Genomic DNA, 20,842 nt, shown 5'->3' with positions numbered 1-20,842 from the left:
TCTGAGACACAAAGATCAATAGTTTGGGGCAGTGCTACTGGATTGGCTGTTTCCCTACCACTCCAGAAAACAGATTTATTCCACTGAGACCATTGAGCCCTTTGGCCACACGGTGGTCTGAACAGATTTTTCCTTCTGTGTTTTTTTAGCAACCCCTGTCTCAAAGGGCTGAGCAACCCAGAGGTTGGTCAGTATTTAAATAGCTTTGTATCTGGTGATACCTTCCTTTTTTCTTATTCCCAGGGGTCAGCATTTCTCCCTACTGCTGCTGAATTTTTCTGGTCATCACTGACATTGGAAGATGCTTCCTCCAATTCTAAACCTTGTGATATGAACTCTCAGACTAGCTCTTCAGCTTCGAGAAAGTGTGCCCTCCTATTCTTTGAGTACACATAAAGTAACATGTTTGGGAGCTGGGTGCTTCTTAAAATGTCAGAGTTGCCTGGTTTTAAGATAACGACTTGAATGAGTGTGTGCTAGATCACTGTAAGCCAACTTTGCCACCAGACAAGGTTAGGAATAATAATGTGTTTTGTATAGCAGCATACATCTTCGGTACCAGACTGCAGAAAGATTAAGTTACAAAATGTATTAACGTATATTTCATGCCACCTGCCCACCCACCGCCCCAATCTTCCTTTGCTGCCTCAGCTTCCCAGTTGCCATTTTGTGCTCTTCTTAAGCTGAAACCTCTTTCTATTAATCTAAGATCTTAATTTAAAATGTCTGGTGCTTCCTCCTCTACTCTCTTGCTGCTTTGCCTAGGGAAACAAACATAATGTTCGTATTAGGGTAGGAAATATGCTGTGAAGTAGATGCTGTACTGAAATGCAGAAGACCCTAAACTGAAGCTGGCCTTCTATTTAGATTTCTCCTGCAGTTAGAGACCTTTGTTTTTGGAATATGTGGGCTCTTTGCAGACCAAACAAATGACAAAATTTACTTTGGCTTGTTTTTTAAATTTTTACTGTATGCTTAGAGGGATGGGGTCTGGTTCTAGACCTGTTGAAATAAATGGGTCATTTGGGAAATGGTTAGCTCTTAATTTATTGTAATGTATGTTCTGTACATGCATAGCTACAAGACAGTTATGCCCTTCCGTGTGCATGGGAGGGGGCCAAGGAAGAACACTGCATTGAAGTACTCATCTGCAGTGTCAGACTGAACAGTCACAATTACATTTAGACTAAGTAGATACAAGAGGAGTTTATTTTGAAGTTTAACTTATGATTGCACTTCAAAGAACCATATATTGGAGCAAGTTGATACTTTTAACACAGCAAGAATAGTAAGACTGAGTATATCCATTAGTGGAAGCAAATAAAAATCAGACTGATATGAAATGGGAGTACTGGGAAGTATGATTAGATCTATCTGTTGAGGTTTCTAAATATTACTGCCTGGTCTACAGAGAGCTGGCTAAGTACCTTGCACTACTTCCTTCTTCCAGCTGTTATTTTGAATGAAAAGGAGCTAAAATTAAATGTTTCTTAGATAAACAGTCCTGTAGTTAATCTGATTAAGGCTGATTTCTTCATGATTATAAGTAGAAATGAAGGTCTTAAGATAGCCAATTAATATGAAATCTACTTTATTAATTATTTATGAATAATGTGTGACCTAGAACCAAAAACTTCTAAAATTTCTGGGGAATTACTTTAATTTTATGTGTTTAGTACAAGGAATACTTTGTTCCATAACTTAGGCTTTCTGGGTGCCACTGTTATCGCAAAGATTACTTTTTTTTTTTTTTAAAGCTAGCAAAAATAAACTTTTTCCAGGAGAGAGATCTAGATGTTTCTTCATTTTTTCCCCACAACTTATCCTATATAAGACTCATTAGAAAAACAAGAAGCTGCATATCTACTCTCTTTAAAATGAAAAAATGATCATTTGCTAAATATAGAAACATATCTCTTCACCTAAATGGGGGCCAGCTTTCTCTAGTGTATTAACATAAGGAGTAAACATGCTGTTAAAGAAGAAGCTGTTAAAAAATTGCCTTTGGTGGATGTTTATGCTGTTGAAGGTATTGTGTATAGTTTTCTATAGCTATTGAGTAGTCTTGTATTTAAAACCAAGGTCTTGACTAAACTGACCTTGCAAATAAAGATGATAACTTTTTAAAGGAGTCTTTCTACTTGTGAACTAGCTATAAAGAATAGATGGCTATCAGAAAAAGAGACATCTTGGTTGCATTGTTCTTTCATTCCTTTAGCGCTCAGTTACCATGGTGCTCTAGCAGGATAGTGTAGCTACAGGGGAAATGGTGCTGGTGGTGTGATGCCATTGTTAAGGTTTCTCATGAGTTTCTAATACAAACAATTTACATTTCCTTTTGTGATAGCTCTCTAGGAATTTCTTTAAATAAATGCCTAGGAGAGATGCTTCCATTTTAGAAGACCAGATGTATTTAAGAAGGCTTGATAGGCTCTTGTGTTTTGTCCATAGCCATTGCAGGAACTACACAGCTTGCTTTCAAGGCCAGCACTTTGCTAACATACCAGACTGGCAGCTTGTCAGTTCAAGCCAGTAATTTAAATCTTTGGTGCTAGTCAAAAGCTGTCAACTTAATAACAGCTTACTGCATAAACAAGCTTGGGGGACTTATTCTAGGTCATTAGTATGGGAAGTTTCACATACTGAATTGATGTTTATTATTGCAGATTATTTGAAAAGCTAGGCTTTTTTGAAGGAAAGGTAGTAGTTTGCTTAAACAAGTCTGCTTTATGTGCACAGCCATAATCACTGGAATGGGTAGTAGTTGTCCTTCAGAAATGGAGCAGTATTAAACAGATAAGTTTTGATTTTTGAGGAAGTAGAGAGCCATCTGATTATGAACACTCTGGAGTTGGGTTTTGTCTCCTTCTCTGATTACAATCAGTTACAACCCCTGCACCATCAGGAAATGTAGCAAGACACCAGTTCACTACTTTGACACAGTGGTGTTTTGAGTCTACCCAGGCTTTATGGAAGCCTTAATGGTTTCTGGTGACCAGTTGTTAAAGAGCTGACTGGTATGGTCCTCCCTAATTTGTAAAGCTGGACAGGATCATGCCATAAGGTTTTAGTAGGAGGAAATTTTGCCTGTGTATTTAGAAATATTATGATATTTTAAACATTGAACAATTTGACTAGCACTGTTACAAGTTTCCTTGAACAGTAAAAAAAAAAGTATCTGTACTGTCTGGAAGCATTTAATTGCTGAAAACAGGAGCATCTCCTATATAATGAACTGCTGCTATGATACTAAAATAAATTAATATTTCGTAGTTACCAATTTTGCTTTAGATTACAGTCAGGACTAATTGCATTCATTTTGCTGTGGAACAGTATTTCAAAGGGAAATGGTTCTTCCTTTTTTCTTGTTTAAAATTTGCTTTATGTATCTTTTAAATTTTTTAATAAATAAAATATGCCTGAACAGGTGATGTGTTCTAGTTAGCCATATATAGCTACACTGAAGATCTGAAAGTTCCCTCGTTAAATGTCTTAAATATTTCATTTCTTTTCTGTATAAGCAATTTTTAAGTTTCTGTTACATTAAGAGTTTTTTATATTTTCTCTTTATTATTTTGATTTTTGAAACATTAGATGAGTGAAGCAAAGAGATTCTTTTTCTGGCTGAAGACATGGGATGATGGGAAATGTACAGTTGCTTAATCTGTTTTCAGAAATCAGGCTGGAGAATATAAAAAGCAAATACTGTCAGAAACATTGAAGAAGACATTATTTAGGCCTTTTATGTTCTGGTCAATGCAGATGAAGTCATGTAGATTCTTTTACATAATATGCCCCTTTAATGGTCCTGCTGGAAGTTGACTTCTTGGCAGCTGTACAGTGCAGAATAAGATGGATAAAGTTCTGTTCCTGTTTCAAAATACTGTAAGTGTGAGCATGTCAGAGTTGTACTAAGACAAATTCAGTCTTACTTTCTTTTCAGTTTTATCCATTTGGTGTTAGTTAAACCAACCGTTAAATTAATGAGAGCACATTGGGAAAAACATAACTTTGAAACATTGCTTGTTAGTACTCTTTGGAGTGGAATTTTATTTTTCCTCTGGATCCTGACACTGCTGAGGAGTTAGAAGGGTGTAGCACTGAGAGTGATGGGTCTATGGTGAGAAACTGCATTTAACTCCTTTATTTCTTCCTGAAGGCCATACTGGGCCTTCCGATCACGTGGCATTCTGCAAGAACCTTAATCCTATGGGTTACCTGGGTAATGGAAATGCAGGTATACTTGTAGCCGTGCGATCAATTGATGTCTCTTTGGTTCTGTTTTAGCAAAGCATGTGCCCTGGTTTTGGCTGGGGTAGAGTTAATTGTCTTCCTAGTAGTTGGTACAGTGCTGTGTTTTTGATTTAGTATGAGAATAATGTTGTTAACACACCGATGTGTTTAGTTGTTGCTAAGTATTGTTTATATTAAGGATTTTTCAGCTTCTCATGCCCTGCCACCAAGAAGGCTGGAGGGGCACAAGAAGTTGAGAGGACGCAGCCAGGGCAGCTGACCCAAACTGGCCAAAGGGGTATTCCATACCATGTGACGTCATGTCCAGTATATAAACTGGGGGGAGTTGGCTGGGAGGGGCAGATCGCTGCTCAGGGACTGGCTGAGCATTGGTCAGCGGGTGGTGAGCAATTGGCACTGTGCATCACTTGTCTTTCTCAGGTTATGTTTCACTCACTTTTTGGTATCTTCATTATTATTATTATTATTATTATTATTATTGTCTCTTTTTATTTCAATTATTAAACTCTACTATCTCAACCCATGAGTTTTACTTGTTTTCAGTTGTCCTCCCCATCCCACTGGGGTGGGGAAGGGAGGAGTGAGTGAATGGCTGTGTGGTGCTTAGTTGCTGGCTGGGGTTAAACCACGGCAGCATGTAAGTGTGCTTAATTTCATCCTGGTTAAGCAAAGCATTGAAATCTACCTGTAGATACTCATGAATTCGCTCTGGTTCTGTGGTTACAGGTGTACTGTAGTGTTTTACTGAAATGGCACTGCAGTTCCCTAATCCAAATCCCCTGTGTTTCCAGTTCCCAGTGTGAGTTGACAGCTAGTTACAAGTCAGTTACCATTTGCCATGGTTTGTCTCTTGCACCCTCTAAGATTCAAAAGTACTGGAATGTTTGCAAAAGTAGCAAGCCAGAACAGTGCATGCCTCCTTATGTGGCATGACAAAACGGCTGAATGGCTTGTTTTTTCATCTTAAAGCTTTGCACATTTGTAGCTACCATGACTTCAATGATGAATAAGAACTACCCACACAAGGAAAGAGATCTAGTGGTGGCTGAAGGCAAGCAAAATTGAATGTATGCTCCACATAAGGCAATGTGTGGGAGACACATTTGTTACATACTGAGTATCTGAGCAAAAACCATGTGTCATGTTTCCTTAGGTTCTCAACAGGAGATGTGTAGAAGCAGCAGTGATGACAGGCCTGGCACTCAACTGCAGCATAAACAAGAAGTCCTTGTTTGACAGAAAACACTATTTCTATGCAGATCTGCCTGTAAGTACACAGTATGGCTGGTCCCTTTACAGCTGTAGGAAAGGTCAACTCTGGAGTACGGGTGGCAATAGGGGATGAGTGAAGAGATGCTTTTTCTGTTTTCAGTCAGTGTTCTGCTCACTCCAGCAGGATGCTGCACTGTGCCCTTATGAGCAGACAGCTGTACCCTAGTGCTCACTGATTAAATATGATTGCTCTGATTGCTGACTCCTTGCTTAGCTGCACGATTCCAGTAGCTTAATGTAATTGAATTGGGAGCTGGAGCTGCTTTGCCCCTTAAGTTCTCCCTTCCTGGTGTTTAGTACTAATTGTCTGTTAGGGTAAAAGCAGTCTGATAATAGTTCTTCATTTAAAGTGAATGTATAACAAACACAGGTTCCAGTGGTATAAACATAATAGTGTCCTTCTTGTGTGTGCTTAGGGACTTAAAAATACTTAATTTCCCTTTAAAACTTTCTCAGTCAGTGGTTCCAATAAATTAAAAAAAAAAAAACCAAACTGAGAAACTGAGTCTTTGCAGTATGGTTTGTTGGTAGCTTTCACATTTGGTAGAAGGTGTCACTGGAAGTCAACTGCATTTTGCTGCACTTGATATGGGTGTAGAAATATTGAAATAATTTAAGAACCTGACTCCTGACTTTGCAACAGGATGCAGCAGTGTTTGACCCTTCTTTTCTATTTTAAACTTTTTTTTTTTTCTGTCAGCTTATTTGTACTGAATGTTCAGTTTAACACTAACCTGTCAAAGGGAGGACACTAGTTTTACTTCCTCTTATTTTGAGGTAGAGATCTGATGACTGCACTAAAATAAAAAAATCTATTTCTATTTTATCTGAGAAAGATCAGGCATGTTAGCTTATCCTCTCTTTAGGTGAGGTGTCCTGGACATCTGGAGAAGCAGAGTGGGAGATTTCTCAGGTCCCATATTAAAGTGTAGAGGTGCTGTATTATTCACCAAACTACTTTCTCTCCCGCTATTTTGTTCAGGCACTGGAAATATTTTGAAGTTACACTAAACATATTCAAATACAATTGCTTCCCATCTTAGAAAGAGAACTATGCTATAGCTGTCCACTGGAGACCTGGATCTCAGAAGAGATTTCTGTTCTGTTTTCTTCCAGGTTGGGAACTTGTGGCTCTTCTGTGAAGTTGATATAATTACTGATTTGGTTTCTGTGGATAACTGCTAATGTTTGTGAGCCATTAAGAGGCCCTTTTGTTGGGGGCTCTGTAGTGAGCTACTGGGAATGTAAACCGCAAACTTACCAGTTTGAATTGCCAATACTTTTTTTTTCTTACTTGTAATACTATCTTAAAGCCCATTTCCAGACCTGAAGGAGAAAAAAGTGAAATAGCAGGACATACATACGACTTTCAAAATTCCTTTACACATCATAAAGAAACACCAAAAACATCGCAAACTTGTTTGCAAGCCTTTGGTGCTTCTGCTGTTAAACTGAAAACAATCTCTCATATTGTTGTGATGTCTGCTGCTATCAGTCTACTGCATAGAAGCTATATGGAAGAATGTTGTCATAAGAAAGAAACCACATCCATGTGTTTAGAGAAGAGTGAGGTGGAAGAAGGTGTGTACGGCACCAAATGGGCTGCCATTGTCTGCAGACATGAGTTACGGGATCCTCTGTCAGATAAGCATGGAAATTGGGTTAAAGGAGATGCTGACACATTTTATTAGCTTCAAACATGTAATTCTGGCTTTCTACTGCCTGACTTCTCCAGTTTAAGCACTGACAATAAATGGCCCGACCTGCATTTCATAGTGAAACATCTAGTCAGGAACCCTGTAATAAGATGCAGAGTTTAGGCTAATGAGCTGTATAGAACAGATAAAATAAATCCAGCTCTTAGGGTCATTTGACAATGGGATTATTGTTACTCCTGAAAATGGGGCTTTGAATGGGAGATGGGATTCTTGTTATTTATTGTCACTCACTATTTCAGGCTTTACAAAAATCACTTTAATGAGAAGTTTTAGGAGATGGGAAGAGCTATGTGATTAGCATAGGCTGCATAGAGTCAGTTATTTTATTTTTCTCATAGTGATTATGGCTAGAAGGTCATGCACTTCATTGCATATATAAATTGAGCTGTTCACAGGGCCAGACCATTGTTCTCCATTCCAATGCACTGTCACCATCTCTACCTTTTAAGAGTAAGCTCGTCCTCCCTGCAAGATATGCAAATGCTCCTCCCAATTCATTGAAATCTGGCAGGCTTTTTTTTTTTTTTTTTTTTTTAATTCTCACCTCTGCAGGCACAAGCAGGCTAGGAAGGAGGAAGAGATGGAGACCCTACCTCAACAGAGTAATCAATTCGCTTCTGTATTTATACATCATTGCAGTTATTCCAATACCTTGTCACTGGCAGCCCCCTTTCTGGCTAGCAGTTTCCCCTTTGAGTGGAGTCCCAGGCATGAGGTGGCATTTACCAGCTGTGTGCCTTATGTGGGGTTGCAGTGTCTATCTTTTAAATTGCTACATTAATGAAATTGAGCTTTCTCATTTTCTTGATTTCCACCCCCCCTTCCCTCTCCCTCTCCTCCCTTCTAATAAGTAAAGTTCTGAACAAGTGGAGAGAGGTATTCAGCCTGATGGGAGGATGAGTGATAGTGCCAGCTTGGGGATGGAGTGTGGTAACTGGCTTCAGACATGATCAGGGAACCACAGGCATGGAAGAACCTCTTCTAGTCCATTTCCTGCCCCAAGGCAGTATCAGTGAAATTTATGTCATCCTTGGCAAGCGGTTGTGCAGTTGATTATTAATTATTTCTGCATTAGTATGGTATCTTATACTTGTCTGTATTGAGGAGTCCTCTTACTTTTTCCAGACAGTTTTTTTTCTCACAGTTATGTCAAATTCTAGACCCATCTTCTAGCTTGCTTCCTTTCCAGCTAAGCAAAATAACTTCTGAATTTATATGTGCATGTGTTCTATCTTCTTATATAGGTCACTATGAAGTTGTTGCATTTTCAGTTTTGTTCTTAGTCTATAATATTTGCACTTGGTCATGCTGCTGCTTTGTGAAAAGTGAATGTTTTATTTGAGTATAAAGATAATTTTGTTGACAGGCTGGCTATCAAATCACTCAGCAAAGAGTTCCTATTGCGGTGAATGGAAGACTGTCATACAGTCTCTGCATAGACAACAAAATGAGCCAGATGGTGACCAAAACTGTGAGGATTAAACAAATTCAGTTGGAGCAAGACAGTGGAAAGAGTCTTCATGATGACACAAGGAGCCAGACTCTCGTTGACTTGAATAGGGCTGGTAAGCTTGGATTATTTTCCTATTTTTCTCCTCCTTTCTGTGTAAGATTAGTCTTTAAAGGTAAATGGGTGACAGGGAAGAGGTGAAAAATAAAAACAGCCTGATGTCTCTCTCCTTGAAAATAAAAATGCATCAAAATGACCATTACACTTGAAGCAGGGGAATACTTGAATGTTTTAATGGGCAGTGGACCTTTCCCATTGCTTTTGGTTGATGGCAATTGGCTATAGCAAGTTAGGAATCTGTTGGCTCCAGTTTGTTCAAAACTGTATGTGTCAGTCATGGCCACTCAGCTATTTAAGCTCTTGCCACTGCATCCGTTGTTGTTTAAAAAAAAAAATAAAAAAAAAATCACAGACCTAGTCAATCAAGTTTGTGTATAGAAGGAGCAGCTGTTGGAATTCATCAGTGCATGAGTCAGACGTTTCTTTTAATTATTAGCTTTGAAAAAATGTAGATTTTCTCTTCAAACTTTGAAATTGTAAATGGAATGAACCAAATTAGCACACAACGTGGGCAGCAACCTGGATGGCCTAGCCTGACTGGGACACAGTGCTACAGTGTCCATTGAAGTTAAGGGCTGTGGCTGCTCATATTCTTTGAGAGCTGGATCCTGAAGCTAAAAACTAGACTACATCTGTTTACAGTTCCCTCTGTTCCAAAATTAGGTTAAGGTAAAAAATTTGAATCTGGAATTGGATTAGCTTTAAATGGGGGTTCTCTCGGAGAAGGGCAGAAGAGGAATGTGTTCTTCTGATCTGCATGTCATCAAAGGGTGGAGGATTGTCTGCAGTTTGTCTGCTTCTTTAAAAAAATAGGAGGGTAAGTTTTTATAGCAATCTGCAGCTAGGCCCATAGTGACAGTTACTAAATAATACATGGGGGTTTATTTTTTTCAAAAAAAGCCCAAGTGCTTTCATGTGTTTAGCCAGTTGCACTCTAATATGCCAAGATCAAAAGCTATTGTTGAAAATCTCCTGTCTCTTTCCCTGATAGGAGTTGGCCTCATGGAGGTTGTCATGGAGCCTGATATGTGCTGTGGGGAGGAAGCAGCTGCAGCAGTCAGAGAGCTTCAGCTCATTCTTCAAACACTTGGGAGCAGCCAGGCAGTCATGGCAGGTACAGAAGGGGGAAGGGCATGTTCCCTTGTCACCAGTTATTCTCTGCATTTGCAGAGTTTTGCAGCTTCTGGTTATTTTACTCTGTGGTTGCTTATAATGCATAGCCTTTTCTAGCTGTTGTTCTTGGAATCCTCAGTCTGTCCTAATGTCTGCCATGCTTCAGGTGTTCTTACGGGCCTGCCTTCATCCGCAGAGCTTTGCAGTGCTAGATTTTATATTGCCTCACACAATAATTTTGCAGGATAAACCTAGGCAGGAAGGAATGTCCCCAGGGTTCTTGTGGTGTTTCTCCCTGTCTGTCTTCTCTTGCTTGCCACAGGACTGCAGCACAGAAGATCTGTAGTAAGAATTAGTTATAGAAGTTATGGGACAAAGTAGTGGGAGCATGGATCATCTTATAAGTTGCATGTTAGGTCACAGCTAGTCATAAAATGGGTGTAGGCAGTAAACTTGTGCTGGCATCATGGGTGAGATGGAGTAAATGACAGTGCATAGCAGACACGGGTGCCGGGGTTAATTTAAGAACCAGCGAGTCTGCAGCTTTTACCCTACTTGATCATTTCACACAATCACTCTGTCTCTCCCTCCCCTCCAGCATTATGTTCACTTGGTTGCAATTTCTCTTCCCACTAAGGAGATCACTGCTGGTTTGGGGAGGCAGGCCAGAAAATTGTGTTTGTTTGTGCAGTGCAGCAGGCTTGCAGATACTGGTCGCAGGTGTTAAGAGGCCAAGGTCCTAGGTGTTCCCTGGCATTTGTCTCCATGCATCTTTCTGATCTTTGGGATCCTCCCCCACCTGCAGGATCTCTCTAGCCAAGATCACTGCTACCTTTCTGAGACCACTTCCTCTTTTGGGAACCCCTGCTTTTGACACCAGCTCTTCTTTCTGGAACCCTAAGGCCCCAGTCTTTGCAATAGGTGATGTACAGAAGCACAGCGTGTGATCAGCCTCCAAACAGGTGATGCTGTCTCATGTCTCTCTGTTAACTGGAGGATTCAGGTCATGCCATTTTTGCTTAGTCCTAATGTTACCAAAATTTACAACCAGCCCATGGTTACAGCTAGCAAATAGCAGGCTTCTGCTTGAGAGTTTAAAAGTACAGTTTTGGGCATTCATCCCCTCCACACATACAGCCAATTATAAGCTACCTATTAGTGTTCACAATGTAAGCCATATTTTTGCCTGTGACAGTTGGCCTTGCTGTTCTGGCAACAAATTCAGTCCATAGTATAAGTGGATGCATCTCCTGGGGAACTGAGTCAGAGTGGTCCATGTATTACTCAATAAACAGGATCCAATAAATGTTGGCTAGTGATGCAAATCTAATTTAATGTAGGGGGAAATTATAATTGCTAGACATTATATATGTTTCTGAATCTTTTCTCTCACTAGTGTTACGCATGTCAAATGGGGCACAGTTGTTAATATTAAACAGCCAGTTTGCATGCTTCTTCAAAGGCCTTCATGAACATACACATACACCATCATTTATCACAACTGAATTTGGCCCTAAGATTGCCATTGGAATTGCAGTATGATATCTTTTATTGCAGTGAGATTTCTGACTTTGGAGGAGAATTCCAGTGTTTGGAATATTTTTCCTCCGGTATAGTTGGCTTTAAAAGTATTTGGATTTTTTTTCGATGTGGTGTTTAGGGGCTTTCTACTGTGGTTTTCTCTCATTATAATTATTTTCTTTCGAATAAGGGCTTTACATGCTCATATTTTACCTTCATTCTACTGGTGTGTTCAGTGAAGACAAGTGCCTGGTTTTATCAGTGTTATTTCATTAACAACAAACAGATGAAAAGATGATTTCATTGCAAAGTGAAAGGAAAAGAAGCTGGGCTTAAAGAAAAAAAGCTTTTTTAAGAACATTTGGGACCTGGCTCTCCTTTCACTTATGCTTGATTAACTTCATTGTCTTGTCACATTGACACCTACATCCAAGTAGAAGCAGGTCATGTCTCAAAATGAAGCAAGGGCGGGACAAGACTATTCTTCTTTTAGAGCAAGTACTCATTTCACCTCAAAGAGGGAGCACATGCAAAACACTTTTCTTCAAAGAGTTGTTGGGACATTCCAGAACCTTTGTCCTTCATTTGCATGTCTGGCAAGACTCTATGAAGGCAGAGGAAATTAGTGCACTATCATCCAGCCTACTTTTACAAAGTGTACAGAGACCTCTCTAGTCAATTTACATCTATTGACCAGAATGGATTCTGAAGCGGTAGATGTCTTCACAGGTTTAAGTCCAAGTTATTTTGTGCTCTCTTTAATAATGCTACTGTATCTAAGCAGTAAGTGTTTGTTTCTTTTTATCTCTGAAATTAAAAAGAAACAATAAACCAACCAAAACCAAAGAAGAAGGCTACAGATGTTCACTGTGCAATATGGGAAAAATCATATTTCTCTTTAGTATAACCCCTCCTGGTGGTTTATTCCAACTAGTTGAATAACTGTGACAAGCCTTTTCTTCTCAGAAGGGATGTCTTTAGACAGATAAAACTTAGAAAGATACAATTACGAGTTACTTGTGGTTGAGTCATTAAAGATCTCTAAGGACATTGTTCCATTTTGGACTAAAAGTGCAGGATGCTTTTATATATAACTTTGTATTCAGTTTCAGTTTTTGGTAACCAGGGAAATTTGGGGGGCAGGGCAGATTGCAGTTTCTTGAAGGAAAGGAAGAAAATTACAAAAAAATCCACTACTATTCACATTTTGTCCTTGAGCTGTAAATTTCCAAGAACACCTTAGTAAATCTGTTCAACATAACTGTAAGTTCTTGTGTTCTATGCTAGGGTAGTATATGTCCATCAAATTGTAATTCCAAAAGGTATTTTTGTGCTGTTTTTAGAGGAATGGAAGCTCACAATCACCACTTCAAATTGCTTGTCTAATTCTGCCCTTTATTGAAGAGCTGTGAATCAGAATCACTATATGGCTTAGAGGATCTGTGCTGCACTGCACCATGCAGTTTTCTCTGAGAGGAATTATGAGCAGTAATTTTTTTTTCAAGAGTAGTATTCTCAGAAAATTTTGAATTATTAGAGGCAGAGTCTTGAGATGGAATCACAAGCAGAACACTATGATGACATGGTTGTTACTCCTTTCTGAACACATGGAAGTCTACTATTAATGCTCTGCACATAGCATACAGTTTATTAATGCATGACAACATTTTTACGCTAGTTTCCAGGGCAGACTATTCTGTTGATGAAGTTTCCTTTTACAGAGGGTAAGCTGAGAGTGGATGCCAATGTTTCTGTGCATCACCCTGGAGAGCCTTATGGAGTGAGGACTGAAGTGAAGAATATCAATAGCATACGATTCCTGGCAAAAGCAGTAGGTAAATGATGGTTGCTTCATTATAGGAGCATTGTAGATATTTTTTGTGGTCTGACATGAAATATGTCAGGCTTCTGAGTGTAGTAATTGGCCCTAAATGCACTGACTAGCTTCATCTGGGTGTCCCATCCATGCACCTTCCCCATGGGTCCAGAAGTCCCATTTAAGCTCAGGCTGGGGCCTTCAGACTTTGCCTTAGCTACATCACAGGTGTGCCAGTTTTCAGTCCTGTCTCCTGTTGGACCTTGGACCTGTTCTGTAGTCTTGTTCCCAGTCCCGTCTCTGGACTTATCTCCTGCTGCTTCTGACTGAACTCCCTGGATGGATCCTGGACCCAACGCATCCCCTCACCTTGACTGAGACTGTCAGTGGACCCTGTTAATAGCACATGCCTCTGCCCATGCTGTTCAGACCACCAGCATGCTGTGGTCACCCTCAGCTCCTGGCTTGTCACCCCTTGTGGAGCAGCCCTGCTCTTGCTGCTCCCTGACAGAATAAATCTTTGTGTGGGGTACTGTGGGGACAGCAGCCTTGTTACTCTGCAGTTTTCTTGCAGAGGTAACCCTCTGCCTACAAGAAGAGTAAAGCAGATGATTCAATGCCGAGCATGTTTACTGCTGAAATCTGTTAGCAGTAGCTGTGTCCTTCAATGTAGATGATTGCTTTTGGCTGAGTACGGTAGGTGGTGTGGATGAAGTTCAGATGCAGCTCAGGTACAAGCAAGAAAGGATGATTATTACATCTCCAAAAGAAAACTCAGCTGGGTGATAGGAAGGTCACTACGAATGTACAGCTTGGCTGCAGTGTCTGGGAGAAAATGTTTTTTATTTAAAGGGAATAAAAGAAGATGAAGAAAACATGCAAAGAAAAAAACAGTGCTGGAGAGAGGGACAGTGACTGATAATTCTGCCTGTAACTACTGTTGTTTATTTCATTAAGGTTCAAACAACAAACTATTCCATTACTGCATAGCATTGAAAAGCGAAATAGTGGAGTATACAAAAGCTAATAGTGCAGTATAACAAGCTTATTGTTTTTTCTTTTGTTTCTGTCAGACTATGAAATACAGAGGCAAATTGAAGAACTTGAAAATGGAGGAACAATTCTGAATGAAACAAGGGCCTTTGATTCCAAGCTTGGGTGAGTTTTTATTTTGGAGGAACATCAGGAATAGCAGCTTTGGTGTGCCAGGGATACCTAGTGACATGATCAGGAGAGGTAATGTAGTATTGCTGAACTTCTGTCTTCTAAAGCTAATGTTCACAAGCATAGGCTCCTCACAGATAGTAATTTATTACTAAAGTCGAGGCTTTTTCACAACAGATTGTGTGCTACATCAAGCAGTGTCTGTGTGAAAGTGACTGCCTTCTTACATATATACATTCTTTGAAGTGGCCTTAAGAAGCTCTCCTGATCTTCATGAGGCAAAGTTTTTGTTTTGTGTTTTTACCATAAAACTAATTCTGTGGTGTACCACTTACCACATCTTACTTGTTTTGTTTTTATTTTAGGTGCACTGTACCAATGAGAGACAAAGAAGGAAAACAGGATTATCGGTAATTTTTTAATAAAGTTAACATTTCAAGAACTGAGAATGTATTTCATTTCTTAAGTGTAGTCAGGGTAATGAGCATATAAAGTTTGTCAGCATAGTGAGTATGTATTGGAAGTTTACCTTCAACTGGAAGGGGAAGAGACCTATCAAAATCAGTGCTAGTCTGAGCAGTTCAGATCTACAGCTGTGTCTCATGTCTGCTAAAACCCATAGACTTTTCCCCAAAACTAAGCTGGAGTACCTTAGCTCAAAGTGGGTAAGTTGAAGGTTACTTTGTGGCCACTATACCTGCAATATTAAGAATGCCAGACATAAAACGTAAGAATATTCTGAGTTAAGCATTGCTCCCAGTTTAAGAAAATACTGAGGGGAAATGTTTTTCAGATAGCAGGCCGAGCCTCCCCATGCTTAAATTCTGTGATCATAGATTACAATCACTGTCTGAAAATCCTAACTACTATCGAAAGGTGTCAGCATTCATAGGCAGGTATCTACCTTAAGATCTTTGTAGACCTAATGAAGCTGTTACCTTGCTAAGTAATTCTTGTCTTCTACCTGTGTGAGATGACAGCCATCAAACCATAAACAGCCACCCAAGAAGGATTTAGACAGAGGGTGAGGGGACAAGCCATGAGTCCTGTAGGAAGAAATGCTGCTGGGAACAAGTGCTGGGGCAAAGCTGCAAAACAGCAGCACAGCTGCTCAGCCCCTTAGGACAAGAGGTAATCACAGTGGTGTCTGGATGAGATGGGGAAGAGTGATGCAGCTCAGTGATTGCTGATTGCTCTGGGCACCCGTTTTCCTGTTCTGTGCGTGCCTGCCTCCTCCCCTGGTTAGGGCCATCTTAGCGCTGGTCCTCCCAGTGCCTAGCTTTGCATCCCAGAGACAGTCTTCCTGTTACTCCCAGAGTTCACTTCCCAGCTGGAGAATTGTAGTTCTGCAGAAGAACTTTCAGAGCCCCTTAGCTTTGCCATATCTGTGTTCCTGTTAGATCTACATGTATTCTACCACTGATCTTACTAGAGCAGAGCAAGGATTTTGAAAACATCCCACAAACTTTAAATTTGAATCTGCTTTTTAAATTACTGTTTGTAGAAATGCAGCAGAAAAGTCAGTGATCATTTTGTGAATTCCTTATTTTGGTAGGGGCTGGCATGAGGCTTATTTAACAAGACTAATTCGAAAAAAGCAAAAGAAAATTCATGAAAATGTAGGCAAAACTGGTGAGCCTGAGATATTTCAAATAAAGACCAGAAAGATTATTACTAAGATTATGATCAGTATTAAACTTTGTTTTTCAGGTTTTTTGTAATTTACTGCTGCACTTTATACATTAAACTTAAAATCTATGTTTAGGCAGATTTGAAATAGAAATTATTATAGTAAATGTCCCAATGTCCTTTATTCTGATATTTTTGAACCCCTCATTTGATCATGTAAGAGTAAGGTTCTGCTTCAATTGCATTTATTCCAGTGGTTTCAATTGGCCTTCTCTTTAAGGGAGGCTTTTGTTCTGTGATGGCACCCTGCTGAGCACAGTAACTTTGCTTTTAGCACAGCATGAGATTTCATCAAGATTTTTGAAGTTAGTCTGGAAAAGGTTACAACCTGCCCAGATCACTCCGGGCAGTTGGCTGTCAATCTGGGTTTTTCCCTGCCAGTCCACTCCCATTTTTGTCCGGATCCACAATTCATGCTTGATACCAAAAGGAGTGAGTTGTTTCCATATCTATTCTTATTGGTTTTATTGGGGTTTTTAATTATTATTTTGGGTGCAGAAGTGTTAACCACCCCTTTTCTATCATCCACTCTTGGACAATACTCAGAGAAAGAAAATAGAGGCTTTGCAGCTTTTCAGGGATTGATCTCTTACTGCTTAATGATGATACAGCCAAGGCATGAGTTTTTAATATTTTGTTCATTTGAAACAGTAATACAACTTCCAGGTAAGTATAAACTTGTGATATAAATTTTATTCCTTTTTGTTTAGCTTCTGAGTGAAAATAATTATATATAATAATAATATTATATAATATTAATATAATATTAATATAATATTATAATAATATTATATATTATTATTAATATTATATTATATTATTATATTATATTATTATTAATATTATATTATTAGATAATATTATATTATATTATATTATTGTTTGTTTTTTTGTTGTTTTGGGTTTTTTTTTTCCATTTTTACTAGGTTTATGCCAGAGCCAAACCTTCCTCCATTGATTCTGTATGATGCGAAATCTTTGCCAGCTAATATGAACCATCAGCAAGTGGTAAATATTGACTGGATTCATGAGAGACTGCCTGACCTCCCCAGTGTGAAGAGAGCAAAGCTTGTTGAACAGTATGGGATTCTTCCTGAACACAGCTTCACCTTATTGGTAGGTCTATTGATCAAGTGCAAAAATAAGTCTAGCAACTTCAAAGTTGCACGTTTTTTGAAAAGATTTACAAATGTCATATTAACCAGCTGGCAGTTCTCATGGATGTTTTTTAGTTGGAAATATGTCCAATGCATACTTTGTACCTTGGACATATACATAGAATGGTGGGGAAAAGAAACCATAGCCAGTGTGCATAGAAGTGTTTCTTATGCAAGGTGCAGTCAAACAACTATTATTTAATATTGATCTTCTCTGTCTACACATGCATGCACCTGTGACTGATTGCAACAAATGTACAACTTCCTGCTGACAAACCCTTGTCTGCAGGTGCCTGCTCTTCTTGTCTTTGGGTCTGGTACAAGGCTGGGCACATTGTCAGTATTTAACAAATTAATAGATATGTTTTCCTGACTGCAGAAGCAAAACCCAAAGTTTAAATCTTTCAGCTTCACTTGCCCGTTGATCTGGCTTCCACATTATTTTGGGAAAAAAAAAGAAAGAAAAAAAAGGAAAGAAAAAAAAGAAAAGAAAAAAAAGAAGAAAAAAAGAAAAAAAAAGACTTATTCTCAGGTATATACACAAAATGGCTGTACAACGTCAACTTTGACCTCACAATGCAATTTACCAGGGATAGGTTCAGAAGAGGGGATGAGAAGGAAAAGAGTGTGGCACAGCATGAGATTTCATCAAGATATGGATATAGGTAAGGAATTGACAGAAAAATCTCTTAACTTCCAAAATTATTCTAAAGGAGTTTGAGCTTCTTAAATACAAACTGCATTATCTCTGTTCGGCAATGATAACTCTGTGTGGGGAGTAGTATACCCACCCAAGATTAGACATTTCACATAGTCAGCTAATCTAGGACAGTGTCCTGCTTTGGTTACCTTCTGCAATTAGTGGAGACAGAAGGAAAAGGACTTCTTTAGAGTAAGATTCAGGGCGGAACCATAAATACTTTAAATTGTCCTCTGGAGGAGTTCCTTTCCTTTGACTATAAATGGAGGGAGAGCAGTGCACCTAACTTAACTAGCTAAGATCCCTCCTTTGTGCGTCTCTAGTTTATACACTTGTACAGAAGCTGGTTCTATGGAAAAAAATAAAAACGGTTCTTTCCTCTGAAGAAAGCTGTTAGGAAAACCGCTTTTTGTGGTGCTGTGCCATTTTAGTGAGTTGCAGATCTTTTACTGTTTGGTGGGCAGGTGAGTCATAAGTCTCATCAAAGTCATGAGGCTGCAGTGGTAGCGTTGAGAGGTGTCAGTAGTTCTTACCTTTCTATTTCATTGTATAACTGCAAAATGTGATTTCACAGTTAGTATTCCTGTCCATGCATGCATTTTTTCACATCAACATATTTCTCACATATTGAAATAAACAGAGCTCAGAAGGGTAGATAGGTCCTGACCCCTTTTTTCTGACGTTTTTTACTTCTTCCTCCCCTCTGGTGAGTTGACCCTGGCCTGCTGCTAAGCACCACAGCTCCTTGTTCATTCCCCCCCACCAGTGTGACAGGGAAGAGAATAGGAAGCACAAAAGCAAGAAAACTCATGGTTTGAGATAAAGACACTTAAATAAGTGAAGGAAAAAGGAAGGGAAGAACCCAGAAGTGATGCAAATGCAATCACTCACCACCTCCCACAAGGAGACTGATGCCCAACCAGTCTCCAACCAATGACAAAGACCACCTCCCCCAGAATGCCCTTCCCTCAGTCTTCCTTGTTGAGCAGGGCATTATATGGCATGGAATATCCCCTTGATCAGTTTGGGTTAGCTGTCCAGGTTGTGTCCCCGCCCAGCTTTGTGCCCACCCTCAGCCTGCTCGCTGTGGGGGGCAGAGTGGGAAAAAGAGAAAGTACTGCTCTCAGCAGTAGCCAAAACACCGGTGTGTTGTCAGCACTGCTTTAGTCACAAATCCAAAACACAGCACCCTACAGGCTGCTCGTAAGAAAATAAACTCCATCCCAGCCAGACCTGGTACACCCACTCCTTTCACTTGGCATCAGCCCACTTCTTGTGCATTTCAATTTTGCTAGTATTGAGGGCTTCTGCTGTGTGGTTTCTGTTGCCTCTATCAACTAGCCATATATATTTGCCTCATCAACTGCCCTTCCTTTCCACCTGTTCACTGAAATCCACTATTGCCTTTGCTTTTTCCCTTTTAACTTTTTTTCCTTTTTGCAGCATGTAAGACAATTAATGAGCTCCAAGCTGAAATTTGGGATTCAGCTTGTAATAAGATAATGCATCCATTTGAATGCATGAAGTGAATGTGTTCTTCATTGCTGGTCTTCTTTTATTGTGCATTAGAATGTCAGCATGTATACTCTCCATAAAAGTTGCTTGCCTGTTCACTAGGAGACTAGTTAACCTTAATTCATCTGAAAATGGTATGTCCGTTGCCATGTTAAGCTTACATCAGAAGTTGCAGAAGATTGCTGATAGGGCCAGATGCACAAATCTAATGAGCATTCTTTCAAGTTAGAGCACCCAGGAGTGCTCATTAAATAAATGGCAGTGGTAGAGGGATGACTCTGAAATGCAAAATCCCTGTTCTGCGCCAACTTGTTAGAGAAAACATTATGCACCGAAGTTATAATAAGACAATACCGTACTTCAGCATGCAAGTTAGTTTCCGAGCTTGCTTCATGAGCTTTATTCTCATATACAATAGCTGCTGCCTGTATGTACTGCAGTATTGAGAATGAGACTCCTGCTTTTCCTAATTACAAGATGTAGTGAAATGGAAGGAGAGCATTACCTATTAATATCTTTATATCTGAAATTTCTTAAGTGTAAACTGCTGCATTTTTGACAGTTTTGTATAAATTGCAAAGAAGTTTCTGATTGTCTTCATGCAGAACTGTTCTTAACTCGTAAAGATACAATTCTTTGAGCCATGTAGACTCCATGGTATTTGGATACTCAATTTCTGCATGCAATTTCTACTTTGTTGTGTAAACTGGTAGGCTGGCAAATACTTCAGTCAAGAAGGATCTCTGACAACTTTGCGGTTACGGTATTATAATATTTTTGTCTTGCTTCCTATTGAGTCAAAAAAATAAGATGTTTTGGCGTAGACCTTAATGTGACGGTTTGTTTTCAAAAAGTATGCTGAAGTCTGGGGAGGTCCAACCAAAAAATAGATCAGTTGTCATAGTACAGCATTAGAAAAAAAACAGTCTGATAACTTCCGTTCTCATCAGAATTCCAAGTCTTCCTGTGCATTTACTGTTCCTCTGCTTAGTCAGGCCATTCCAGTTGGGCTTTGGCTTATTGCTTTGGTGGAACAATTACATTGGTGAATCCTTCAAACAGTCAAAAGTGGGATGCTGTACAAGGTTTTGACCATTGAGTTTATGACACGCTGTCCTCATACATGTTGGTGTGGAGGTGAATTTATGCTTATTTTTAGAACTTAAATCATTTTATAAGAAGCTGTAGGAAAAAGTTTGAACTCTTTGACTGCTCTGCTTGTCTGCTTTAATAGGCTAGATTTGCTGGGGTTTTTTTCCCCCTGACAGTCTTGCACATTTTTGCAGCAGTTGTTACCTCACAGTTGGTTATTGTGGGAACTGTGGTGGTGAAAATGGGAATAAGAAAGCAGAA

The 20,842-nt window shown here is 39.4% G+C and overlaps 1 protein-coding gene across 2 annotated transcripts in view; it reads left to right on the top strand.

The window, feature by feature from the left end:
- Positions 1–20,842, top strand: part of GATB (glutamyl-tRNA amidotransferase subunit B) — a 43,610-nt gene that overhangs the window by 10,453 nt on the left and 12,315 nt on the right. Inside the window, exons 3-9 of one of the 2 annotated variants that reach the window (XM_069785211.1) lie at positions 5,408–5,521; positions 8,611–8,809; positions 9,806–9,928; positions 13,170–13,283; positions 14,338–14,422; positions 14,794–14,838; positions 17,044–17,233. In XM_069785211.1, coding sequence (XP_069641312.1) covers positions 5,408–5,521; positions 8,611–8,809; positions 9,806–9,928; positions 13,170–13,283; positions 14,338–14,422; positions 14,794–14,838; positions 17,044–17,233 — 870 coding nt within the window. Of the gene's footprint in view, positions 1–5,407; positions 5,522–8,610; positions 8,810–9,805; positions 9,929–13,126; positions 13,284–14,337; positions 14,423–14,793; positions 14,839–17,043; positions 17,234–20,842 lie in introns of both variants that reach the window. The other variant, XM_069785220.1, reaches the window with a different exon arrangement.

The sequence above is a fragment of the Haliaeetus albicilla genome, chromosome 1 (assembly GCF_947461875.1).
Source record: "Haliaeetus albicilla chromosome 1, bHalAlb1.1, whole genome shotgun sequence".
Taxonomy (NCBI): domain Eukaryota; kingdom Metazoa; phylum Chordata; class Aves; order Accipitriformes; family Accipitridae; genus Haliaeetus; species Haliaeetus albicilla.
Note: the sequence above shows the minus strand (reverse complement) of the source record. Positions and strands in the feature narration are given on the sequence as shown.